At 32.8% G+C, this 26983-nt stretch overlaps 1 protein-coding gene and 1 pseudogene across 1 annotated transcript; both read left to right on the forward strand.

Annotated features, from left to right (window-relative positions):
- The first annotated feature begins 10380 nt into the window (after positions 1-10380).
- On the forward strand, positions 10381-14223 carry LOC107920140 (aluminum-activated malate transporter 4). Its single transcript, XM_016849675.2, has 7 exons — positions 10381-10960; positions 11066-11425; positions 11516-11653; positions 11758-12027; positions 12133-12269; positions 12358-12504; positions 13210-14223. The coding sequence occupies exons 2-7, from the start codon at positions 11068-11070 to the stop codon at positions 13846-13848; spliced, it is 1689 nt and encodes a 562-aa protein (XP_016705164.1). The 5' UTR covers positions 10381-10960; positions 11066-11067; the 3' UTR covers positions 13849-14223.
- Positions 14224-14898: 675 nt separating this feature from the next.
- Positions 14899-25892, forward strand: LOC107919354 (serine/threonine-protein phosphatase 2A 65 kDa regulatory subunit A beta isoform-like; annotated as a pseudogene).
- Positions 25893-26983: the final 1091 nt, after the last annotated feature.

Consider the following 26983-nt stretch of genomic DNA (forward strand, 5'->3'; position numbering starts at 1 on the left):
AGATCTTATCTCCCTAAGTAGTAGTGGAGTAGATCAAATACGGTGAGCTTTAACCCCCTAAGCAGTAGGGCAACATGCTGAAAATTATAGATTTTATCTCCTTAAGCAGTAGTGGAGCAGATCGAATACAGTGAGCCTTAACCCCCAAGCAGTAGGGAAACAGGCTAGAAATCACAGATCTTATCTCCCTAAATAGTAGTGGAGTAGATCAAATACGGTGAGCCTTAACCCCCTAAGCAGTAGGGCAACAGGCTGGAAATTACAGATCTTATCTCCCTAAGCAGTAGTGGAGCAGATCGAAGACGGTGAGCCTTAACCCTCTAAGCAGTAGGGCAACAGGCTAAAAATTACAGATTTTATCTCCCTAAGCAATAGTGGAGCAGATCGAAGATGGTGAACCTGAACCCCCTAAGCAGTAGGGAAATAGGCTGGAAATTACAGATCTTATCTCCCTAAGCAGTGGTGGAGCAGATCGAAGACGGTGAGCCTTATCCCCCTAAGTAGTAGGGAAACAGGCTAGAAATTACAAATCTTATCTCCCTAAGTAGTAATGGAGCAGATCAAGGACAGTAAGTCTTATCTTCCTGAGCAGCGGTGGAGCAGGCTGAAGATTACAAATCATATCTCTCTAAGCAGTAGCAGAGCAAATTAAAACGAAAATCCCTATACCCCTAGAGATGCAGTGGGTTAAAGCGAGGCTACTTGAAGAAGAGAGGCCAAAAGAAGTCAAGACTCAGTGAGACCGGGCAAAATTGGCCTTTTAAAAGTCTTTGCTCCTTTCTCGTTACACGACAACAAGCAAATAGGGGTAGCTGTAAGGCCCAATTTCTACCTGGGCCTAATCAAAACAGCCCAAAGCAGAAAGCCCAATTTTCTTAGACCTAGCCCACAACCATTTTCAGCACCACCATGCACCCACGTTCTCCACCACTCCTCCACGCTAGCACACCCACGAACGGTTTCTCTCCACACTATACACACCTGCAAAATAGATTAACAACTCACAAAAGTTGACAATAGAAAGAAATGACAACAAGGAATTTGTATTTTCTTTTTTTATTTTTTCGGCTATAAAACCGAATAGAATCAAATGTATATGGGGGGTCATTTCTTTTTTTATGAATACAATAGCAAAGGGAATACATTTGAATAGAAATCGATCAAAAAAGAAAAGAAAAAAATTCAAAAATGTGATTCTCAAGTTTTTTTCTTTCGATTTTTTTCCTCTTCTTGCATCTTTGTTTCTTTCTTTGCATGTAAAAACAAAAAGTGAGGGATATACCTTCACAAGTGCGCTGTCGGAGCCTTTTCTTCTTCGTTGCAATTGAAGCAAAGAAGTGTCTTCAGGGTGGAAATTATTGAGGCTTCTGAGCTTGGTTTTAAGGGAAAAAGGAGAGGCCAAATGAGGGATAAAAGAATGGAGGGTTAGGGATTTGTGTTGATCTTTGTAGAAAATGGCAGATTGCCATTCAAATTTTTCCCCCTTTTAGTTTTAATAATTAATGAAACGGTGCTGCTTAAGAAAGAGAGGAACCGAACGTCACAAACCCCACGATCTGCGTGATTCTGTTTTTGGGGTAAATTGTGAAAATGGTCCCTCCTCTTTTTTGATCCTTTCAAATCGGCACATGGTTACCTTTTTAAATTTTGCCCAAAATATTATTTCAATTACATTTTGGTATTTGTTAGAACGGTGCTGTTTTGATGGTGTGGGAATATTCCCATTTCGGTCTGTCCCCTTTTGTGCGTGTTTTATTTTGATCCCTTAATCGGACATGTTTTTATTTTTGAAAATTCACCCCAAAATGCTGCCCCAATTGCAATTGAATCCTGGGCCATTTAATTTCCATATTTTCACCTTTTTTTTATTATTTATTTTATTTATCTTCATTCTTTCGCATCAAATAGATTATTCATTTTTTTTATTTGTTGAACTTCATTATTACTTATGTTTTTATTAATTTATTATTATTATGTTTGTTAATATTTTTTGTATTATTATTTCTATTATTACTATCACTATTATTTTAATTAGTATTGTTATTATTAGTAGTAGTATTACTACTACTATTATTATTATCATATTATTAAATTAATTAGCTAAATACTTAATATTTATATATAAATTCGGTTTTTTCCCCATTTCATTTGTTTATTTCAAGTTTTACATAATATTATTTCCAACCCTTATACATATTATTTATTTTAAATGTACTTATTGTTTATTTTGAACTTTTTACTTCATGTGATTTATTTTGCTTTTTTATATATGTTATATATTACTTTTTTTGGATTTTGTCATATATTATTATTATTTTTCTTAAGAAATCATTTTGTATATTATTGATGTTCAGATTTTTTCCCTCACATTTCTATTTTTTTAGCTCATTTATTATCATTTTCGAATTGTTTTTACACCCAATTTCGATTTTTTTTATTCGTTGTATATGTCTTAATTTATTTGTCTTCAATTATCATGTTAGTTAGTAAATAATGTATATTAGGTGACCATCACAAATTGTCTTATTAGTGCATTCGATCTTGTTTATGTGGCAATTACATTCACATATCATGGTTTCAAAGTAAAATACACCGCTTTAAAAGCAAAGTACTCGATATTATTATTTAAAAGTTTTCGAAAATATGGCAATATTTTGTGTTTGAAAATTCGAGAAATCGTGACCTAACGTGTTGGGTCTCGATTTACCGTTTGACCAAATAGCCAAATACCCTTTTTAAATTTCGTTGCGTGTTTTGGAAATCATGAGGTGATCTTAGTTTTTGGATGCTTAAAATATCATATCCTAACATGCTGGATGTGGTATTTTATTTCTTTGGAATGAGTGAATCTTAAAACCTAACTCGAATTGTTCACACATTTTTAAAAGGGACCGTATTTTAATGTTTTTCCTTCAAATTTTCAATGATAGGACATTAAATAGTCAATTGGTACCAATTTTGGGCGTTACGAGGGTGCTCACCCTTCCTCGTGCGTAACTGACTCCCGAACCCTTTTTCTCGAATTTCGTAGACCTAAAATTATTGTTTTAATAAATCAAAATGTTTTATTAAAATGATTAATCTCAAGATGATCCGATCACACCTCGAAAAAGATCGGTGGCGACTCCATACCCCGTTTTAAAAAGTCGATTCCTGTTTTCCATTAAAAATGGTTTCAACAGGGCTAATTAGAATTTGATTAGAATTAATATGCCAATGTTATAAATATTAGGGTTATGGTCCCCAAATTACATACAGGATATCTTTTCTAATATTCCATCATTAGGAAAGAGTAGATAATAGAGAGCACATATTCTCTGAATTTCTTGTGTGCTATTTTGGAAGATCAAATCCCCAAGATCGGGTAAAACTTCAAGAAATTCATAGATTCAGGTACGCTTCCGCATCTAGTTTTGTTCTTAATTTATTCTTGATGATTAGACATGATAGATCCTAGTTTACAGTTCTAATTCTATATTACATATTATTTAAAATTCTAACAAGTGGTATCAGAGCTTTGCCATGTTGAATCATTAAGAATGAATTGATTCTTTATTAATTTTGGATTGATTCATTTTTCTTTTTTAATTTTATGGATTTGATATTTTAATTATATATTATATTTAATCTTTGAGATTCTTGATAAATATTTTAGTTTTAATTCTTTAAATAAAGTTTTAAGATTTTATAAATATAATCTATTTTAATATTTGCATATGCTATTCGAAAGATGAAGGTTTATTTATTTATTTATAATCAATTGATAAAAATTGATTTATGAGATTTCTTTCTCTTCTTTTCACACAATTATTTTATAAATTTTGGTTAAAGTTATTATTAAATTAAAATTATAGACTTACAACTTTTTTGTAATTGAAGAATTCCAATTAGGTTGTATAATTGGTTTTGAAAGTTAATTCACTTGATAATCGAATAAATGAATGTTGGTAAGATATATTTTTTTTTCGCACTATTTGTTTCAAATTTTCTGTTTGTAGTTAAATATATATGGAATCATCATCCTTTATCTTTATTTATGATGGATTATATTCACCATTGAATTCAATTCATATATACAAATGATTACTTTTGGTTTCTTTTATAATTATTTTACGTAAGTTTTAGTCTTTATGGAATCTGGCTAAAATTAAAATATTTGGGATTAATTTTTTAAATATGGTGGCTATGAATTTTCATAGGTAGTTGCGCATATAAAGACCTTTATATAATTTGAGATTTTTTTATATTTTGTGGTTATAGAATTTTTTTTTGTATTTGTGCGTATAAAGAAGTTTTATGATAATGTCTTTAGTCATGAATATAAATTTGAGTTTACATGAAATATGTAAGCCAAGTTAGTATTATTTTTATATTTGTGTGTATATATATATTATATGCATATCAATGATTTTAATGATTAATGTATGATTATAGTTTGTGTGAACATGTGTTTATAACCATTATTCAATAAGATATCTTTTATAGTTTAATTGGTGAAATTAAGTTTTGATGGATATCATTGAAGTTAATTTTTTTTTGTTATGGCTATATATTCAGTTTTATGGGTACTTTGGTGCAAATTCATGTCAACTATATACATATTTAAATATTTTGGTTTTAAATTTGGTTATATAATCTTAGGTTTTGGCATCTTATGGTTCCAAATATTTGGTTTAATTATGATGATATGGTTTATTGTATGAATTGTGGGATATGCCAACTATTATGATTTTGTTTTTTGAGATTTATTGGCTTGAAAATATTTTTCAAGTATTTATGTGAATATCTGTTTAATCATAAATACAACTTTGGATTTACATGATAAATTCATGGTAAGTTTTTCTATTTGATTATGAATACATGTATATGCGTGAATTACTTTGGTGTTTTTATCCATGCCAAAATTACGAATACATGTGCTTGTTAATTATTTGGCTTTGAACCACTATATTATTTCTGTTTGGTTTTGATATATATGATTTTGGAACAAAAAAAAGAAAGAAGAAATAGTCAAAAAATGAAGGTTTTCGATTTTTTATTGCATTATTAAGACGACCTTATTTTGGATTATTTTAGAGTTTATAAAGTAATAAAAAAATAGTTTTGACATTTGACTTTTGGAGAAATTTAAATTTGAATGTTGGTATATTTATATATATTTTTTAAAATAACTTAATTGAAGCAAAAAGTCACCAAAGTGATTTTTTTCTATAAATTATTTTGTTTTAAAATATAAAAGTTTGCGTGCATGTAACTTAAGTTATATTAATATTGATTGGCCCAAATGAAGGTTAATAATATTACATGTGCAACTATGGTGATAAATATGTGATGGTTATTCGGTTTTACATGTGAGTAATAAATTAGCCCAAAGGAAGATTTATTATTCGACATGTTCTTATTGTCAATATTTGATTACTCCACCAAGATATCACTTACAAGTTAATATTTTGTCCAAAGATGAAATATTAATGGAGTATCCGATATCTTGATATGAAGTTTTCATTTATTCAAATTATTTTAGTTTAAATTTAAAGTCTTATGTGATGTTATTTTGATTTATTCAGCTATTATTATATTTGCCAACATCACTGTATGTTGCTTTGGGATAAATATATATAAATATATATTATTATCTTTTAATTTGGTTGAAAGATGAAATTAAGATAAATATTTTGAAACAAATAAATTCAGATTTTGGCTTTTAATTAAGGATGTCTAATATTTTAAATAAATTAGTTGAAACAAAATGCCGCCAAAGTGACCTCTTTTGTGTAGATTAGTTTATTTAAAATATTAAGATGATTATATGTTTTTGTGATTCATGCATTTATTAATTGATTCCAAAGGTAAGTTAATATTTGGCAGAATTACAACGACATCTGTAGTGATAAATGTGTGGCAATTATAAGGTATTTTATGAGTAATAAGTTAGTCCAAAGATTAATTCATTGTTTGACATATTTTATTGTCAATGTTTGATTACTACAACAAGAGTTCCGCTTACTGTTAATATTACTGTCCAAAGACTTGATATTAATGTTGTGTTTGGTATCTTGAGACGGGATTAGCCATTATCCTGAATTTATTGTTTACTTATAAATATTGATGTAAGCTTTTTATTTATTTTTTGTTCTATATTCAGCTAATTCATATTCTACTACCACAATATCTGCTAATATAAATTCTATACCCATGCTTAAGGGGACTAATTTTAAGGAATGGAAAAGGCACTTACTTATAGTGCTTGGTTGTATGGACATAGACCTTGCACTAAGGGAAAAACAACTTGCACATCTCACTGCGGAAAACACCCCTTATATTAAGAGAGATTTTGAGAGGTGGGATCGGTTCAAATTATATTAGTCTAATGATCATGAAGCACAACATTTTAGAAGCCTTTAGGGGTATAGAATCTGAAAAGATTACTTAGGCCAAGGTATCCTTGACGAAATTGAAAAACGTTTTGCTAAAAACGATAAAGTTAAAATGACATCATTTCTAACTTCTTTGATGTCTTTAAAGTATAAGGGTCAAGGAAATACTGAGTGATCTAAGGGCTATGAATTTTATGATCCCACAATTAAGAATATTTTTGAGACGAGAATTGCAACATTCTTTTAGGATGTTGAGTTTGGAGGGAGAAATAAGGTTAGAGACATTGTTTTTAAGGAGGAATTGAACTTTAACTCAGTTCCTGCTATCACTTTTGATGATGTTTAGGTTCTCATACCTATCATTGATTAAGAAGTGAATCTAGAACCTCAATAAGACAATGTCAAACAACTCCCTATTCAAGATGAGGTAATTATTCTAGAAGAACAAACTGAACAACCTCAAGAATAAATGTTATTAAAAATGTCCACTAGGGAAAGGGTTATAATGGCTTTAGTGGAATATTTTGGCATTAAGCTACATCAGATGGATATTAAGTTAATGGTTTCTCAATGGTAACATTGATCATACATTTATATGGTGCAATTAAAAAACTTTGTGTCTGATGATGTAAAGGTAATGATTTGCAGATTAAAGAACTTCATCTATGGGTTTTAGTAGACTTCTCGTCAATAATATTACAAAATTTACGAAATGATTATCTCATTCGATTTAGAGATGAATTTTTTTGATAATCGTATATACTATAAGTTTAGTGGGAGTAAGGTTCTATATTTGATTTTATATGTTAATGGCATACTGCTTGTCAATAATAAGTATAGCTTCAATCAATGCCCTAAGAATGATTTTGAGATTACAAAAATGCATAAGATTTTTTACATTTTAGCAATGGAAAATCTAGTGTACATTCAAGTTTATATACATTGGAATATTGTGTATATTATTGGGATGTTAGGCAGATATTTTAAGCAACCCTGGTTTGGACCATTGGATAGCATCCAAAAGGGTTATAAGGTATTTTTAGAGAACAAAAGATTACAGGCTCACATATCGGAGATCTAATTAGTTAGAGATCATCAGGTATATAAACTCCGATTTTGATGGAATATGGATACAAGATTTTGTCATTAAGGTGCAAATTGTGAAAACAAATTGCAATCTTTTATTCCAATAGCAACAGGAGCACATTAAAGTCAAAACATATAGACTTTAAGTTCCTGGTTGTTAAAGTAAAAGTTCAGAGTGGTTAGGTGCTTATAAAACATATTACGACAAACTCCATGATTGCGGATCCGCTTAATAAAGAACTACACCTAAGGTTTTATAAGAGCATATTGCTCATATGGGTGTAATGTCATTTAAAAGATATTTGGTTTTAGTAGGAGTTTGTATTTTTAAATGCTTTTCTGTTATAGACACATTTTCAGTTATTTCAGTTTAAAGATAATAAGTTTATTTTCTGCAGAAATAAAGTTTATTTGGTTTATTCACACTCTGATTTTGGTAAGGTTTGATCTCACTAAAGAGGACCAGTTGGAAATAGACATGTTTAGATCATATTGCATGTAATTTCCATGCTACACATCCATACTTGATCTATGTCATTTGGTTGTGTTAATATACGTGATCATGGATGGATTTAGTTATGATATATGTAACGAAAGTCGCATTGGTTCTATGTTAACATAATTAATGGACGAGATTGTTTGGAATACCTTTTGGATATGATCGTAAAATTTTGAGCTCATAAGGTTATATAATGACATGTAATTATAGAGTAATTAGTATATATATGTGGTCCAAGTGGGAGATTGTTGGAAAATATAGACATCACATATATAATAAGGGTAATTACATGTTATTATTTACTATCATGATAGGTTAGCCCAAATTAAAAGTGATCTAATTTGGTTAAAATTTTATTGGGCTTTAACTATTAAATAAAGTATAGGTCAAATATGTGTAGATACTTTAGTAATTGAGTTCTAATCAAATTCTAATTAATGATGGGCTAATTAGAATTTGATCAGAATCAATATGCCAAGATTATAAATATTAGGGTTATGGTCCTCAAATTACACACAAGATATCTTTTCTAATATCCTATCATTAGGAAAGAGAGAGCAGATATTCTTTGAATTTCTTGTGTGCTAATTTGGAAGATCAAATCCCCAAGATCGGGTAAAACTTCAAGAAATTCATGGATTCAGGTATGTTTCCGCATCTAGTTTTGTTCTTGATTTATTCTTGATGATTAGACATGATAGATCCTGGTTTACAGTTCTAATTTTATATTAGATATTATTTAAAATTCTAACATTTCAGGCTTTATTTATGCTTGTTTTAGTCCTTCCATAGCTGAAGCTTGAAACTTTTGCCATTAGGGAGGGCCTTGTCATGGTTAAAATCTTTTGCCTTCAATAATGTTATAGTTGAGTTGGATTGCCTGCTTGTAATTTTGGATTTTTCATGCCTATCATCTAATTTTTCTGAACTAGGTGTGTTGTTACGTGTTTGTTTACTGATGAAGAATAAGTTTCAACACATGTCCTTTTGTTGAACTTATTGATGTGCCAACAAGACGGTTCATTCCTTAGCTTGAGCGACATTATTATATGCAAACCACATAGAATGGGATGGCTTTCCCACTATTTCTTTTAAATGAAATTTTTTGTCTGTAATTGAAGATAGCTTGGTTGGGAAGTACGAATAATAGGTTCAAGTGTGTAGCGTGAGCCTGCTGGCTCGAGTTTTAATAAAGTATCACACACATAATTTTTGTTCTTAAGTTCATTTAATTCATACAAAATTCCTTTGATTCTTTTAATTTTCACCAAAACTAAATTTGTTTAATTCCAACTAAATTCAGACATGGTAATTAATGTAACATGTGCACATGGTATATTAATAATTTTTAAAAATGTTTGAATTTCTTTCTTTGTACACGCTTCAAAAGAAAAAAAAGAAAAGAAAAGATAAGAGCTAATTCTATAATAAGAAAAAATTTGTAAAATGTTGATTTAGATAATTTTATGTTTTAGAAAGTAAATAATAAAATTTTGTAATATAACCAAATGAAAATATGATAATTTACTAAATGATTTTATATTATGATATTTTTATTATAAGAGTAATATTACATTTGATAAATTAAATGGATGTGGTTGAAGATGTGAGTATGATTGAATGTTAGTGAGAGTTAAAAAGCGAAAATGTAATCAAAGGGTAAACTGTGGCAACATATCAGCAAAACTTCCATTCATCCCCAATAAATCACGAGACTATGTCTGCCTTAGTAAAGTATCCACATAAGCCCAATGAAAGAATTGCAATAAGCCCAATTGGAGCAATCTTGGTCTAAAACCAAGTTTCATTGCCAGTTGTATTATTATGGTAATGTAATGTACCAAATAATTAAATAGTGCAAGTAGATATGATAAGCTGTACTTTTTTTGAGTGTGGGTAAGGAACTTTAAACAATTTCTCTTAGCCATAAATATGAAATTAAATTATTTTACATGTTTAGCCTTTCATATCTGTTTGCTTCCAAAAACAACTCATTCGTATCTTGGTGAAAATTGACTGATCCTATTGTACCACACGGGTCATGTAACCAACAATCAGCCATCAGCGGTAAGAGAGGACATGTGACACGGCGGTGCTACTAGTAAGTCAGTGGGTTGAATGTGGATCGGCCAGTAGAAGTGATTGTGGAAAGATCCGAGTAGGATGAAACTTGAAAGTGATGGCAGGCTTAGGTAAAACAAAGTTGAGCGCAAGAACAAAAGGTTCAATGGCTTCCTCAAGCCATGCACGTCAGGACAATAGATTAAAGAAAAAAAGCAAGTATCTGATTCAGATCGGATCAGATTATAAAATTAACAATCTCACATGCCTAATCACTAAAACAAATCTTCAAAGCTCAAAAAGAAAAGACACATGGATTAGTAGAAAAATTAAGGACTCGACGATGCACTGTAAGTTGGCAAATGACAACAGTAAAATTAAGATAAATTATAAGGAAAAAGAAGAAAGGATTCAAGCCGCTGACAGCCCTCAAATCGGTAGCGGCGAAAACAAATCTTTGTTATTCCTCATTGGCCAACAAATGAAACAAACCAGAAAAGATTGATTGGAGATAGTGTTATTGTTTTTAATCTTTCTAATCATTTATTGTAACACTGAATTTTATAAAGCAAGATGAGGCACTTCCTTCAATGATGCTAAGCATGAAGTAGACAATGATTTCTGTCAAAACTCAGCTAATTATGAATGCAAATTGTATTTATTGAAAACCAAGTGGGTGGTGACCCGTGGAGCCAGGTGATATTGAGCCTCTCTCTTCCTACTCTACGACTCTTTCATAGTTTCTGATTTGGATACTTTGTTTTACATTCAATCCTCCTTTCCACTTCGATCAAAATCTACCACCTACCTTTCAATTCTATCCTCACAGAGACCGAACACTTTCTCACCACTTTATCTAGATGTATGGACTCGTATGCTCTTCCAACTTGTGGTTCTACCCCTAACTTCATCTGATCTGTTATTCACCTTTTATCAGGTATGTTTAAAGAAGTTCAATTTTATGATAAAATAAAAGATTTTGTTGGGGATCTTCTACATCACTGTTTATGTATTTTTGGGGGGGTTGGATCTGTTGTTGCAGAAATGTCGGGTAGGTCTTTTTTGCGGGGTACTGAGAGCAAAGAAAGGCTGCTTCCAAGGAAAGGGTATTCGGAATTTGGTTTCAACAGCTCGGATGTTTCCGAGGATCGAGTTAAATGCAGGTGTTTTCGATCATGTTGTGATTCGATTGATAACTTCTGGAGTGGATTGCAAGGACTCTTTGTCAAGTTATATGAAATGGGTCGATCAGATCCCCGCAAGGTGATTTTTGCAACGAAAATGGGGTTTTCGCTAATGTCTATATCATTGCTTATGCTTTTCAAAGAGCCTCTAAAGGAAACTAGTCAATATTCTATCTGGGCAATTCTTACTGTAGTCGTGGTTTTCGAATTCAGCGTAGGTATATGATCCAATATTCATGATGCCCCATTTCTGCTACAATCCAGACTGCCTGCTATTTTAGTTCCTTTTAACAATTTCTATATTATAGGTGCAACACTTAACAAAGGGTTCAATCGAGCTATAGGGACTTTCTCTGCTGGAGCCCTTGCTTTAGGCATTGCACAAGTATCAACATTGTCTGGGAAGTATGAAGAAATTATTATTTTGATAAGCATTTTCATAGCAGGTTGGAGTTCTAGCAGTTAATACTATATAAATATTTACATATGAGAATTCTTGGGTATTGTGTTCATTCAACTTTATAAAATATAAAATTTCATTCTGCTTTAGGATTTGCTGCTAGCTATTGCAAATTGTACCCTCCCTTGAAGACATATGAATATGGTTTTCGGGTATTCTTGTTGACATTTTGTATTGTACTGGTGTCTGGGAACAACTCAAGAACCTTCTTCAGAACTGCTTTTTACCGGTTGTTGCTTATCTTCATTGGTGCTGGCCTGTGTTTGATTATAAATATATGTATATACCCCATATGGTCCGGAGAGGATTTGCATAAATTGGTGGTTAAAAATTTCAAGAATGTGGCTTCTTCCTTGGAAGGTTAGCTTTACTTTTCAAGTAGTGCTCTCTGAGTAGTTTCTCATTGGAATTCCTTGATTTACTGTGCTAGATTGATCAATCATAACCTTGAACTTTCATTTTTAGGCTGTGTTAATGGATATCTGCAATGTGTTGAATATGAGAGGATCCCTTCCAAAATTCTCACTTACCAAGCATCTGATGATCCTTTGTATAGTGCTTACAGATCAGTTGTGCAGTCTTCAAGCCAAGAGGATACTCTGGTATGTTTCACATGCCTTCATCCTGTCTTCCTTTATCTCCAAGAATGTAGGAGTTCTTTTCTTTGTTTAATGTACTTCATTTTTCCAGCTAGATTTTGCCTTATGGGAGCCTCCACACGGTCCTTATAGATCATTCAACTACCCATGGAGAAACTATGTCAAAGTAAGTGGTGCATTGAGACATTGTGCATTCATGGTCATGGCAATGCATGGATGTATACTTTCAGAAATTCAGGTGAGAACACCATCTCCTTTCATATCTTCAAAGAAATTATTTATACCGAATGCATGATTTTATCATTATATACATCTATAAATCAAAATCTATCTGATCCACTCCTCCTAGACCTCTCTTTTTCCAAAGCATGAAAATAGGTTGCCAGACTTTCCTTTCTGCATCAGTCACTTATTTACAGGAACCCCTACCCGACAGCTGTAAAGTGCCTATATATCATATAATCATATATGATAGGTCCTCTCAGGATCATGCCTGATTTTATAACTTTGTCAAAAAGGAAGACAGCAAGACCCCATTATCTTTGGCTGAGCCTAAAAAGAAAAGAACACATTGGCAATCGTTCCACTTATGCAATGATACAATGTTCTCTTTATTTTACTTTTCCTGTTTATTCCAACACCGGAATTCATCATATCATGTATTCATGTCTTCAATATTAGGTTTCCACTTACGCAATGACTTTAAGTTGTCTTTATTTTACTTTTCCTGTTTATTTCAACTCTGGCATTTGTAATTTTTATGTCTTCAACTTGATGATAAGAACCAAAATTGTAATGTTAATAGTAAAAGAAATAGTTCCTCAAGGCCATGAAAGAAACCTCTGCTAGAAGTTGACTTGCATTGCTGATTTGATATTGGCAAATTTACATAGCTCGATATGTTAGCTGCATAATCAGATTTTATGAATTTCTCTACATGCAGGCACCAGCAGAGAAGAGACACGTGTTTGCTCTTGAGCTGCAGAGGGCTGGTAATGCAGGAGCTAAAGTGCTACGTGAGCTGGGACAGAAAGTTGAAAAGATGGAAAAGTTAAGCCCCGGAGACATACTGAGGGAAGTACACGAGGCAGGAGAGGATTTGCAAATGAAGATAGACGAAAAGTCATACCTTCTAGTCAATTCAGAAAGCTGGGCAACTGCACCGCCTCACAGGGAATTGGAAGAATCTGGGAGCATGGCTGATGTTAAAGACAATGAGCATAAAGTGATAAAATCCCTGAGCGATATGTGGGAAGTTCAGCACACGATTGATCCTCGTGCGCCGGACTTAATTACCTCGGAGAGCATGCTCCAGAAACCATCATGGCCCCGTCTCTCGTTTACTGCAGAAGCATTGCTACAGCAACAGGAATCTAAAATATATGAAAGTGCTAGTGCTTTATCCTTAGCAACGTTCGCATCACTATTGATTGAGTTTGTTGCAAGGCTCCAAAATCTCGTGGATGCATTTCAAGAGCTTAGTGAGAAAGCAAATTTCAAGGTTCCTGTGGACCAATCACCTCAAAAGGAGGCTCCAGGATTTTGGAGAAGATTAAGAAATTGCTTTCAGTCAAAGAACTAAATTCTATAAAAGAAGACAAAATGACAAAAGAAAAAAAAAAGAAAAAGAGTGTGTTTTGGAACATATATTTTGGGCTTTTTTGGAATTAAGTAGGTTCAAATACAGTTGTTAAGGGAGACAAAAGCTTTTAGATTGATTTCTACACTGTTGTAACTTTCCAGATGCATTAAATTTGCATTGATGGGAAAGAACCTTCATATAGAAAGGCAAAGGGTGAGCTTGGAAACTGAAATTATCTTGCACAAAGCTTCTTTTCTTCAAGTTATTTATTAAATATGTTAATGGTAAAGCACAGTAATTGAAGTTTCTGAAGGAATACATGGAGAACTGAAAAAACAACATCCTTTCCTTTCTGATGGTAATAAAAGTTCTATCTATCTCCAGCTTCGATCTTTCTCTTTATCCAATCAACTCGTTTTCTGATGTTTCTAGTGCGGGGGATCTATTTATGCGGAATGAATGAATATAATTATTACATTCCTAATTTGTTATAATATCAATTAATATAAAAAATCCATGAAAAAGTATAAATATATATAAACCGATTTGTTGCGTAGTCATATCAATTACAAAATATAATTATTTGCTACAATGCGGACCTTAAATCTATTGCTATGTGTCTTTAATAAATATTTAAATAAATAAAATTTTTTAATAATATGATCATATCTATTTTTTTTGATACAATCTTTATAACTACTCGTAGCTTTTCTTAATCTATAAATAGGTGGATAATGCACTTCAGCACACTAAAACCTATTTCCTCTTGCATTGATAGTAATATACATACAATTGAGCTATATTAAAATAAATAATTAGGAAGAAATGATGGTGGGTTAAGGTGGATTATGAAGAAAATAATCCACTACCAATAATAATTGAGTTTAAAAGAAATGATGAGGTTAAAAACTTTTGGAGGGCCGAAATAATAATTTACCTATTTCCCCTTCTTCTATTGGCCCAAAATCCTCATTAGTTGGGCTTCGGACGTTTTTGTAAATGAAAATTGTTCATGAGCAATTGATATGATTCCCATCACTTCTTTTTAAGAAAAGGAAGAAATAAATACATACAAACAAACGAAAATACAAAACATTTCATTTCTCTTACTTTCTGTTTATTGGGAAACAGCAGGCGGGAAGGCGTCGAGATCGGTAACATTACCTCTCCCCATTTCTTAGTTTCATCCCCCTTAGCTAACATTTTCATAAATAACCATTGGTTCTTTTAGTTATTAATTTGGAATTTTATCAACCTCCTTCGTCAATGTTGTTATCTCCCGATCTTAGGTGCCGGGTATTTTCAAATTTTAAATTCGTATTCAATTTTCCTTGCTTTTCTTTTCTTTACATCCAAACAAGGCCGTGGTTTTTTAATTTTTTCCCCTCCTCCATGTTTATTTTTGGTTTGTTTACTTTCTGTTGTTGCATTCCAGTGTTTGTTTGAGATATTGTTCTTTGAAGTGAGCTGTTTATCAACTTTTATCTGCGTTAAGTGCTTGTAAGATCTATGAATACGATAACATCACTAAAAAAGTATTATTGAATCTTGAGATGTTAAGGATCAAAAGATGGGACACTATTACTGTATATTTGTAATTAACGATAGGTTACGGGTTTTCTTTTCTGTACTATTGCAGGTATAACTAGTTAATTGAAGCTTCCAGACTTTGAAAAAATATGTCTAAATAGCTGTCCTGATAGATGAGCTAAAAAATGATGACATCCAGCTTCGTTTAAACTCAATCCGTAGGCTTTCAACCATTGCTCGTGCTCTTGGGGAAGAGCGAACCAGGAAGGAATTAATTCCTTTTCTGAGTGAAAACAATGACGATGATAATGAGGTGCTTCTTGCAATGGCTGAGGAGCTGGGAGTGTTTATTCCCTATGTTGGGGGTGTTGAACATGCCCATGTTTTGCTGGCCCCTTTGGAAACCCTTTGCATTGTTGAGGAAACCTGTGTAAGGGACAAAGCTGTCGAGTCATTATGCAGAATTGGATCTCAGATGAAGGAGAATGACTTGGTTGACTGGTTTGTTCCTCTAGTTAAGGTTAGATGTTCTGTTATTTTCAATATTTATATTAATGCCATTGTTTTTCAATACTGTTTAGTGATATTTAGCTGCTGTGCACAAAGCTATAAATTTGAGCTTATTAGATACTTATTTTATATGCCAAAAGCTGTTAATCAGGTTGTAGTAACTGCAAACAATGAATTTTAAGAGCTCAACTTTCAACAACTTATGAACATTGCTAATATAAAGGACAGTGAAAACATTAACAGAAAGGAATTTAAGTAGTAAGGATAACATGGTTTATGCACCCTAAACTTGGTAGCCATATTTCTGTTTTTGATGTTTTATTTGTTTATTTTAAATCTTCAGAGGCTGGCTGCTGGTGAGTGGTTTACAGCTCGAGTTTCAGCCTGTGGGTTGTTTCATATTGCTTATCCAAGTGCCCCTGAGATGTTGAAAACATAATTACGGTCAATGTACAGCCAATTGTGTCAAGATGACATGCCAACGGTAAGAAGGTCTGCTGCATCAAATCTGGGGAAATTTGCCGCAACAGTTGAAAATGCTCATTTGAAGGCTGAGATCATGCAGATATTTAATAATCTTACACAAGATGGTAAGTGGAAGGGTTAAGACATGCTTGATTGAAAAAACCTCTCTACTTGTTTTTTTCTTGGTTCTAGTAAAAGAATTAGTAGCTGAAATGATTTTATTTGAATATGAGTTCTCACAAGAAACTTCTTGTTTTAAATTGTATGTCAGATCAAGATTCAGTTCTGTTATTGGCTGTTGAGGGATGTGCCGCTCGTGGAAAGTTGTTAGAACCCCAGGATTGTGTTGCACACATTCTCCCTGTAATTGTCAATTTCTCCCAGGTATATCCATAGATGCTTCTCCTGTTTACATTTAATATTGTGTGAATTTTACAAATTATTTCTTATCTTCTTTTCAGCAGTCTTGCCAGGCATCTTACGAAAAATGGAACTGTTCATAGCCTCATGTTAGTTGTTGGCATGTGTCACTAAAACTCTGTAGCAAGTTTTTAGTGATTTTTCTAGTGAATAACTTTCTAATGTTTCATGATCCATGGAGTATCATGTTGAAACCACATAAAGTTAGGGTTTCATAATGTGGAGGTTGAAGTTTAAAAGTTGGTCTTTAAATTGTGAGAGGAAGACTTTATTTTGTTGCATTAGTAATATCTGTCATATACTGCGGATTTGACCTATTTCATGCTTTAACTAAAATTTTTTAATTTAGGTGTGGGGTGAGAATGCTATTGAGTGACCTGAGTATTCCGTTGCATATAAATAATTCTGTAGTGAGTTCAGGCATCTTTAGCAGGAAAACAGCTTCTTATTTTTTTTTTCTTTTAATTCCACATGTGCTTATATTTGTTCGATTTTGTGTAATTAACAGGATAAATCTTGGCGTGTGCGTTATATGGTTGCAAATCAATTATATGAACTTTGTGAAGCTGTAGGACCACAGCCGACTAGGTATTTATGTACTGCAAAGCTTCTGATAAAATATGCTAATGCTATATGAGGAAAATTTCCTCTTTATCAATGATATGTATCACTATCTTACACAGTTACATGGTCAATTGTTTTCAGCTTGTTGTGTGTGGGCCAGAAATTGTATTTCTTTGATTATTTGTCATACTATCCTAAGGTGGTTTATGTTTTACTTTTTACATATGTTGATTGTGCTTTCAGGATGGACTTGGTGCCTGCATATGTGCGCTTGCTTCGTGATAATGAAGCTGAAGTTCGCATTGCAGCTGCAGGAAAAATAACTAAATTTTCTCAAATTTTGAGTCCAGAACTTGCAACCCAACACATTCTTCCTTGTGTTAAGGTACTGATGTTTATGTTAAGAAGCTTATGTTCCTCAAATGAAATTTGCTGTTAGAGAAGAAACTGCTGTTTGTTTCATGTTACATTAAATATTGGTCGTCTTCTTACCTCAATGCATTGCAATACCTTTTTTAGGAGCTGTCGTCGGATTCTTCGCAACATGTCCGCTCCGCTTTAGCTTCAGTTATTATGGGAATGGCTCTTGTCCTTGGAAAGGTAAGAACATAGAGTAATTCCTTGATTGGGAAGTACCCTAGGAAATTCCAGGGTCTGTTTAGTGCTGGTAATGCAGGACAAACACGTACAAGCTAGAGGTACCAATATAAATTATCTCCTATGGGATTGGACTGATAGAAGGTGATACGAGTCACAAAAGCCCAAATTCTTGAAGGCGAGGCCCAATAAGCAAATTCCCAGCCCAATCAAGAAATCCATCTATACTTAGTTGAAAATCAGGCCAAATTGTCAAAGTGGCCCAAGTTGTAAAGTTTTATTTTTATTTATTTATTTATTTATTTACTTAGTTTAAATTTTTATGTCAATATTCAGTCCAAGAGTCCCAAATAAAATGACCTTTGACCGAATTTCCATATTAAAATAATTAGGAGTTTTTTTTATTTTAGTTTTCTAATTAGATTAGGACTAGTTATAAGGCCTATTTAAAGGCATGGCTGTCCACCTTGTTAAACACTTATCATTATTATTAAAATTTCAGATTTGTTGAGAGCAGAATTTTCTTTGAGTTTTCTCTAAGATTTCTCTCTTGAGTTTTCTTTAGAAGTTTTAACAATCTTTTTGATTGTGGGAGCCATCTTCAACCTTCTTCTTGCCATTGATATTCTTTGGCGGGGAGATTAGAGCCGTTTGAAGGCAGTTGTGAGATCTTTCGAGATTTCAAGGCTTTTTAGGACTTATCTTTTAATTTCTTACTGTCAATTCTTTCCTTATTTCTACTTGTGCTGAATCATTATCTAATCTATTTTCTGTTCTTATTGTGTTTTCAGCCTTTTTCTATCTTAAGGAATCAGCCCAAAAATCCCCAATTTCTAGGGTTTTTCCATACTCTTTTTGGATGAAATTAGATTGTCGAAATTTGGGGAAAACTATATTGGTGTTCAATTGGGCAGAATCACAATCTCCTTGAGGGTTTCAAGAACCCTAACACTTATTTCTATTCTCAATTTGATTCTTTGCTGATTTGGGGATTTTATTTCAGATCTGAAAATTCAAAAATCTAATCTTTTAATTTTCTGTTTCGTTTCAGATCTAATTGTTTAGGGTTTTCGTAGGAGTTTCTTGTGACTTGGCAACTCGATCTTGGTCCGCGCGCGCCTTCGTATCATTTGGTATCAGATTTTGGGCGTTTTGGGTGTTCTTGGTTGATTTCTAAACTGATCTCTATTTTTTTTAAAGCATAAACAGCAGTTTTACTCAGAAAAATTGTTCAAAAAAAATTCATTTGAGTGGGTAAACGTTATCCGATTGATCTGAAATTTTACATACATGTTTTTGGCACTGTGATTGAATTTAAAAAAATTATTCCCGCAAAAAAATCAGTCAAAAAAGTCAAAAAATAAAAAAAAAAGACGAAATTCAATAAAAATTTAATAAAAGGTGCAGCGGGTTGAATTTGGTGCCCAAAATTTCCAGATAAAAAATTAAATATATAAGGACACTTCAGATTTAATTTCGTGATTTTTGGAGATCGGGAACACCTCGAACGAAGTTGTCAAGTTACTCCGCAGTTTTCGGGTTTTCTGTTTTCAGCAATTTTTATTGATTCTTAGCTGTAGGTTTTCATTTGTTTACCTTTATTCTTCCTTTACGTTATCTAACACCTTCTTGTTTCTTGTGTTAGTAGGATTTAAACGTGTGCACAACTTCTTCCTCGGTGCAACACGAATCAATTGGTGTCTCATCAGTTTTTGGCATCCTAGTGCAAATTAGGATTCTTTGGTAGTTTGGTTCACACTCTCTAATTGGTTGATATAAACTCTGATAAAGAACTCACAAGATTGAATTCGACCTCATTGAGAATTTGATTTTTCTTTTTGAGTGATTAATGGTGAGGTTTGCTAACTTTTATTTTTTAGTGTTGAGTGTTTATTTTTTACAGGTTTTGAAGATGTCTAAAGGTGATAATAATGATGCACTTATGAAAGTCCAACAACAGTTAGACAGACATACTGCTGCAATCACACAAATAAATGCTACACTTCAAGCATTGAATACTACTTTGAATGAGGTACGAGTGAATCAAAAACATCAATATCGAGATCCAATTAAGGAAGATAGGGATAACCAGCCCCATAGGTGCAACCCTCAACGTGTCCCTAGAATGGATGATGATTGTCATGATCATGGACAATCATCTTTGGCAAAACCAAAGAGCGAGCAGCAACGAGAATATCTCTTTCATACTCGCTGCCACGTACAAGGTAAGCTTTGTAGAGTTATTATTGATGGTGAAAGTTGCTCGAACATAGCCAGCACGACGATGGTGGAAAAGCTTTGCTTAACCACTACCAAGCATCCACAACCTTATCAACTACAAGGGCTTAGCAACGAAGGCCAATTTAGGGTCACTCAACAAGTGCGCATCGCCTTTTCTATCGGTAAGTATCAAGACGAAGTTATGTGCGACGTAATGCCTATTCAAGCCTGCCATTTGTTGCTAGGAGAACCGTGGCAACTGGATCGAAAAGTCACTCACGATGGTCGTACCAATAGGTATTATTTCAAGCATCAAGGAAAGAAACTCACCTTAGTGCCGCTCACTCTGGAACAAGTCCATGAGGACCAAATCAAACTGAAAAATTCTGTTAAAACAAGTGAGGAAAAAGAAAAAGAGAATGAAAAAGAGCAAAAAGAGATTGAGAGTGAAAAAGAAATTGAAGAAAGAAGAGAAAATAAATTAGAAAAAGAAACAAAAGAAAAAGACGTGGAAAGGGTAGTGAGGAATGTTTCCACTAACCAAGATATGAATTTTTCTTGTGTTGCTACTTTTCAGGTTCCCGAAAGATCAAAAGATAACTTTCAACTTCAATACCTCTCAAACGAAAGACGCTTTCATACGATCAACTTAAGCAAAGATGAAATCACACTACATGATCCCGAAGGTAAGCGAGGTAAGGAAATTTTAGAAACCGAGTCCAGTGCAGATTTGAAAATTATTGATAAAACTTTTGGTGACTTAGTTCTTAAAAGATCCCCTCATTTTGATCCGATTAATTGTTACTCTTCGATTGTGGTTGATAAAGTCATTACGAAAAGAAGCGTGATTTGTTATTCTCTTGATTTACCTTGTGTAAAATCCTCGAATTTGTCCAAATCTGTTTTGGAGAATAAGGTAATGAAATTTTCCAAATTTGTTTTCAATTTATATTCGTGCCTTAAACAGTTTATGTGGTTGTACATGAAGTTTGAGTTCCATTTGACAAAGGTTAACTTAACAACGGAGATTCGACTACACTATGCCCCCGATGAGCGAAAGTTTGTTTTAAATGAAAAAGGTAAAATCGACCCTTATTCTTCTGCTTATCGAGGTAAGATGCTTGAAACCTTTGAAACATTTTTGTACTCCTCGGATAGTGATAAAGATCGTGTTGATGACCACTTAGATCGAAACGTGCTTGACTGTCCTATTTTATTTATTGATGATCTATCTGTTTTGATGGTTGATAAAAAGATTCTTGTTTTTGATAATGCATGTGTGAGTGAATCTATAGATCGTCGATTAATGCATGGTATGATTATGCAACTCTGTGAACCATGTGAATCTTTTCAAATACCTACTTGTGACGATTATGTTTACTATTTGATTTATTACTCGCAATTTATTCATGGTTTGTGGGAACAATGTGAGACGACTGAATGCCTTAAAACATGTCCATCTTTGTTTCAAATATTTGACGAGGCAGTGGTGAGTAAATTAGATTGTTTGCATGGTAATCTGAATCTGTCCATTCACATGCATTATACCTGTTCTATTATGCTTATGATTGGACTACAAGCTTATTTCCGTTGCTATTTACTATCTCATGGCTATTCTTCTCAGTGGACTCAATTGCCATTAGTCCCGTTCGATAGAGGAAAGTCGAGTTCATTTGATTTTTTAGATTCGAGGACGAATCTTTTTGAGGAAGGGGGGAATGATACGAGTCACAAAAGCCCAAATTCTTGAAGGCGAGGCCCAATAAGCAAATTCCCAGCCCAATCAAGAAATCCATCCATACTTAGTTGAAAATCAGGCCAAATTGTCAAAGTGGCCCAAGTTGTAAAGTTTTATTTTTATTTATTTATTTACTTAGTTTAAATTTTTATGTCAATATTCAGTCCAATAGTCCCAGATAAAATGACCTTTGACCGAATTTCCATATTAAAATAATTAGGAGTTTTTTTTATTTTAGTTTTCTAATTAGATTAGGACTAGTTATAAGGCCTATTTAAAGGCATGGCTGTCCACCTTGTTAAACACTTATCATTATTATTAAAATTTCAGATTTGTTGAGAGCAGAATTTTCTTTGAGTTTTCTCCAAGATTTCTCTCTTGAGTTTTCTTTAGAAGTTGTTTTAACAATCTTTTTTATTGTGGGAGCCATCTTCAACCTTCTTCTTGCCATTGATATTCTTTGGAGGGGAGATTAGAGCCGTTTGAAGGGAGTTGTGAGATCTTTCGAGATTTCAAGGCTTCTTAGGACTTATCTTTTAATTTCTTACTGTCAATTCTTTCCTTATTTCTACTTGTGCTGAATCATTATCTAATCTATTTTCTGTTCTTATTGTGTTTTCAGCCTTTTTCTATCTTAAGGAATCAGCCCAAAAATCCCCAATTTTTAGGGTTTTTCCATACTCTTTTTGGGTGAAATTAGATTGTCGAAATTTGGGGAAAACTATCTTGGTGTTCAATTGGGCAGAATCATAATCTCCTTGAGGGTTTCAAGAACCCTAACACTTATTTCTATTCTCAATTTGATTCTTTACTGATTTGGGGATTTTATTTCAGATCTGAAAATTCAAAAATCTAATCTTTTAATTTTTTGTTTCGTTTCAGATTTAATTGTTTAGGGTTTTCGTAGGAGTTTCTTGTGACTTGGCAACTCGATCTTGGTCCGCGCGCGCCTTCGTATCAGAAGGTCTTTTCATTCAATTGTGGTTGTTATAACAGTTGTCTCAATGTTCATGCTGGATGTATCAGAAACTGGTTTGAATTGGGATTATTGAATTTCATTTGTTGGTCCTTGCAGGATGCAACTATCAAGCAGCTTCTTCCAATATATCTCTCTCTTTTGAAGGATGAATTCCCTGATGTGCGTCTTAACATAATCAGCAAGCTTGATCAAGTGAATCAGGTTAGGTATAAGTTGGAGCTTCCCTTTGTTTCTATGTGTGCTGTTCTGCTTATGTTTTGCATCCTCGGTTGTTTTTCGTCTGCTCGAGATTCAGCTTTTATCCAACTTAAAGCTATTGAAGCACAATGGCACCCGGGTCTTCTGAGTGGCTATTAATACTGAATAAATTTAATTTTAGTTACAACTTGTTAATTGGTATACATGCTATTATTGCGTTCTACGTGCAAACATTATATTGACATTAACTGCATGTTCTCAAGCAGCTTTTTAGGTTTTCTTTTTTCTATATATAAACTGACTGTTTCTCGCAGGTTGTTGGAATTGATCTTTTGTCCCAATCCTTATTACCAGCCATTGTTGAGCTTGCTGAGGATAGACATTGGAGGGTTCGGCTACCTATAATTGAGTATATACCATTATTGGCTAGTCAGTTAGGTGTTGGATTTTTTTATGATAAACTTGACACCCTTTGCATGCAATGGTTGCAGGATAAGGTCTGTGTTTTTTTATCTTGCATGTGCAATAGCTATAAGTTTAAAACACTTATTTCTTTATGTATTAGTCATTTTCTTTTTGGCAATTTTGCTATATTTCTGTACTCTCATGGTTTTATTATATTTTTTATTTTCTTAGAACCTTCATATATATATATATCTAATGTTTTTCTCTGAGAAGACTGATACTTTTTGAGGGTGCATTGACTAAAGACCCGATATGAAAATTTGTAGTTTATTCACCATCTAAGGTTTCATGAAGGGAAAATAAATTTTAAAAGATTTCAAATGATTAAACAGTGGAATTCCTGATGTTGATTAGTTTACAAAATATCGTTCCTATCTAAAATTTTCCAGTTTGATATTGCACAAGTAAAATGGGTGTAATGCATCCACATTTTTTGTTATGCTTTGTATCACATGTTCGTAAATGATATCAGGAAGTACCAATGCTTTTGGCTTGTGATTATTGCTATTATTTAGAAGTCTGCAATCGGCATTGTAAGTATTGTTGTAAATTGACTGGGAACAGATTTTTTGGCTTCTATGGGAAAAAACTGGAAAGTCTTTTTTAATAAGTGAATGCTTTATCCACTGTGTTGTTACTATTAATTTACCGATTGCAAAACAATGACATAATTTTGATTAATTTCTAAACTAAGCACTATTTTTGCATGGTATTGTTACAGGTTTACTCTATTCGAGATGCAGCTGCTAATAATTTGACGCGTCTTGCTGAAGAATTTGGCCGAGATTGGGCAATGGAGCACATTATTCCGCAGGTCTGTGCAATAATATTGACAATTGATCCTTACCAAGCAAGTAGGAAGTATTTTCTGAAACTTATACAGATGCCTGTGCTAATCCTTCAGTTTTTTCTTGTATTATGAGAATCCTCAGTGACAACATAAGACTTTATGCACTATAACATGGTTTTTACAGGAATTCCCTTCCATTTCTCATGTGCTTTGCTTGGTAGAGTAGATAGAAAAGTAAAATGATAGAAAAATGGAAGAGACAATGGAAAACATAAATTTCTTTCCATTCTTGGTAGGAAAGATGCAGAAGTTGGAAGCAAATATAAATTTCTTTCAATCCATTACTTTGTAAAGTTTTTATCTGAATATGATGAATAATATTGTTGATGTATAATACTTAACTCGCATCTTTTTCCCTTTTCTCTCTTATCCTTTCAATTTGAAATAATGTGATATTGTGAATAAAAGCAGAATATTAGTATCTTTTCCATTTTCGTTCCGCAGTTTTTTCTATTACCAAGCACGTCCTAAAATCATTTTCTTTCCACTGTCCATCATCTTCCATCCACCCTTCCACTTTCATTCTAACAAGCACACGTTGTTCTTTTTCTCTTAAGCCATGCGTTACCACACTTTGAAGTAGTGAGATATGATGCGATAGCATCCATATGGATTTTTGACTCATTGTTGCATTCTTTGGCTTGCTAATAATTACACAGAGACCTTTTCATTGTGTTAGTTGCCCCTTTGTTTAATTTATATTTTAATTGGTTTTTTTGTTTCTTTTGGGCATCAACAAAGTTGGTTTATAGTTTTGTTTAACGGGGAAGTTTGGATGTTATGTGAACAGGTACTAGAGATGGCAAACTCTCCACACTATCTGTACCGGATGACCATTCTTCGTTCCATTTCTATACTTGCTCCTGTTATGGGATCAGAAATAACATGTTCTAAACTGCTGCCAGTTGTTGAAAATGCATCAAAAGACAGGTTTGTAAACAAAATCAATATGGAAGGTGTATGTAGCATTCTGATAAAGTATCTGTAATTGGTGGTCTGCATTTTGCTTTCTGCAGAGTCGCCAATATTAAGTTTAATGTGGCAAAAGTTTTGCAGTCTCTCGTTCCTATTGTTTATAAGTCTGTTAGTATTCCAATTTTGAACATACTTGACCATCTCTTTCAATTAGTTCGAGTTCTTCCCTTCCGATCGCACCTTTCTTTTATCCTTTTTTATTGGTTTGTTATTGTTGGCCAACTGATTGCTGCAAATAGGTGGTGGAGAAGACAATCCGTCCATGCTTGTTTGAGCTGAGCGAGGACTCAGATGTGGATGTTCGTTATTTTGCTAACCAAGGACTTCAGTAGATCAATCATGCTACGATATCCTGTTCGGCCTAAGCCAGATTTATTTACCACGTTGCTGGGGGAGCTTTAGATTTTTGCTTGCTAGGTTTGGTTTTGTCATTTACTTTCTCCAATGCTGATTTTTAGTTGGTTAAAATATGCCATAAAAATCCCTGTACTCTTAATAAATTTGAAAATTAATCCTTGTACTTTTATTTCTAACAGTTTAGTCTTTCTACTTTTTAGATTTCAAAATACAAGTTCAATTGTTAACACTCAGCACTGTCAAAATTATTTTTTTAGTTGCATGGTTTACAAGTATCTTTTTTTAATTTCAAAATATCACATCAATAAATTTAACTAAATTAATAATTGGACTTGAATTTTTAAATCGAAAAAGTAGAGGAATTAAATTCTTAAAAATAAACGTATAGAGTCTAAATTTCAAGTTTATAAAAATTACGACATATTTTAATCTTATCTTGTGCCTGTGGCTGGCTTGTATTTTTTTTTGTTCAACACTTGTGGCTGTCTTGTAGAAAGTTACTTTTGGCTACTGAAAATTTGCGAGACTCACATCCCAAATTAATCTTTCTAATTTGTGATTTTTGGTTGAGCTCATGATTGATTAATGTAAATAGAAATATGACTATATTTTGGTAGTTCAATGGTTTCTGAATTTGAGACCTCTAAAAACAGTTAATAATTGAAACATTCCTGTTGGAAAAATATTTGGACTTTAAATTTTATGAGTTTAACGCATGTATGTCATATGCTATGAAGTATAATAAGGGATACAATTATATTTACGTGATAAATTTACCCACTTAAATTAAGAATTGATCGATTAATTTAACATAAAATTGGACCGTTCATTGAGTTTAATTTCCTAATTCTTTTTCCAGTAAATCCATGTCTAAATGACTTTTTTTTTCAATAAAAGCGAAAAGCTAAAAAAATTTCCTAAGGGGTCATTTTATTTTTGAAATATTGCTTCAAGCTTACTAAAATGACCTTCATAACATAAGACAAGTCTAAAATCATATTCTACGCATGTTACTTTGTTTGATAAAAGTGTTTAACAAATAATATTTGAAAATTCATTTCCGTGCTTAATAAAATAAAAAAAATCAATAATAACTTAGAATTTTTAACTCTCATTTCATTATAAACTATAAATTACTAACCTTTTTTGACGAATTAAAAATTATTAAACACACTACTGAAATAAATTATTTCAATTTTTTATAACATGATAAATTGATTATTTATTAACCGGGCTGTGATCAATTGGGCCTTGGGTTTTAGTAGGG

The sequence above is a fragment of the Gossypium hirsutum genome, chromosome A12 (assembly GCF_007990345.1).
Source record: "Gossypium hirsutum isolate 1008001.06 chromosome A12, Gossypium_hirsutum_v2.1, whole genome shotgun sequence".
Lineage (NCBI taxonomy): Eukaryota > Viridiplantae > Streptophyta > Magnoliopsida > Malvales > Malvaceae > Gossypium > Gossypium hirsutum.

Excerpts from the sequence above, each read along its gene's own strand:
- LOC107920140 (XM_016849675.2), top strand. The coding sequence starts at position 11,068 with ATGTCGGGTAGGTCTTTTTTGCGGGGTACTGAGAGCAAAGAAAGGCTG. Across the intron at positions 11,654-11,757 it reads GATAAGCATTTTCATAGCAG|GATTTGCTGCTAGCTATTGC; the intron begins GTTGGAGTTCTA and ends ATTCTGCTTTAG. Across the intron at positions 12,028-12,132 it reads TGTGGCTTCTTCCTTGGAAG|GCTGTGTTAATGGATATCTG; the intron begins GTTAGCTTTACT and ends TTTCATTTTTAG.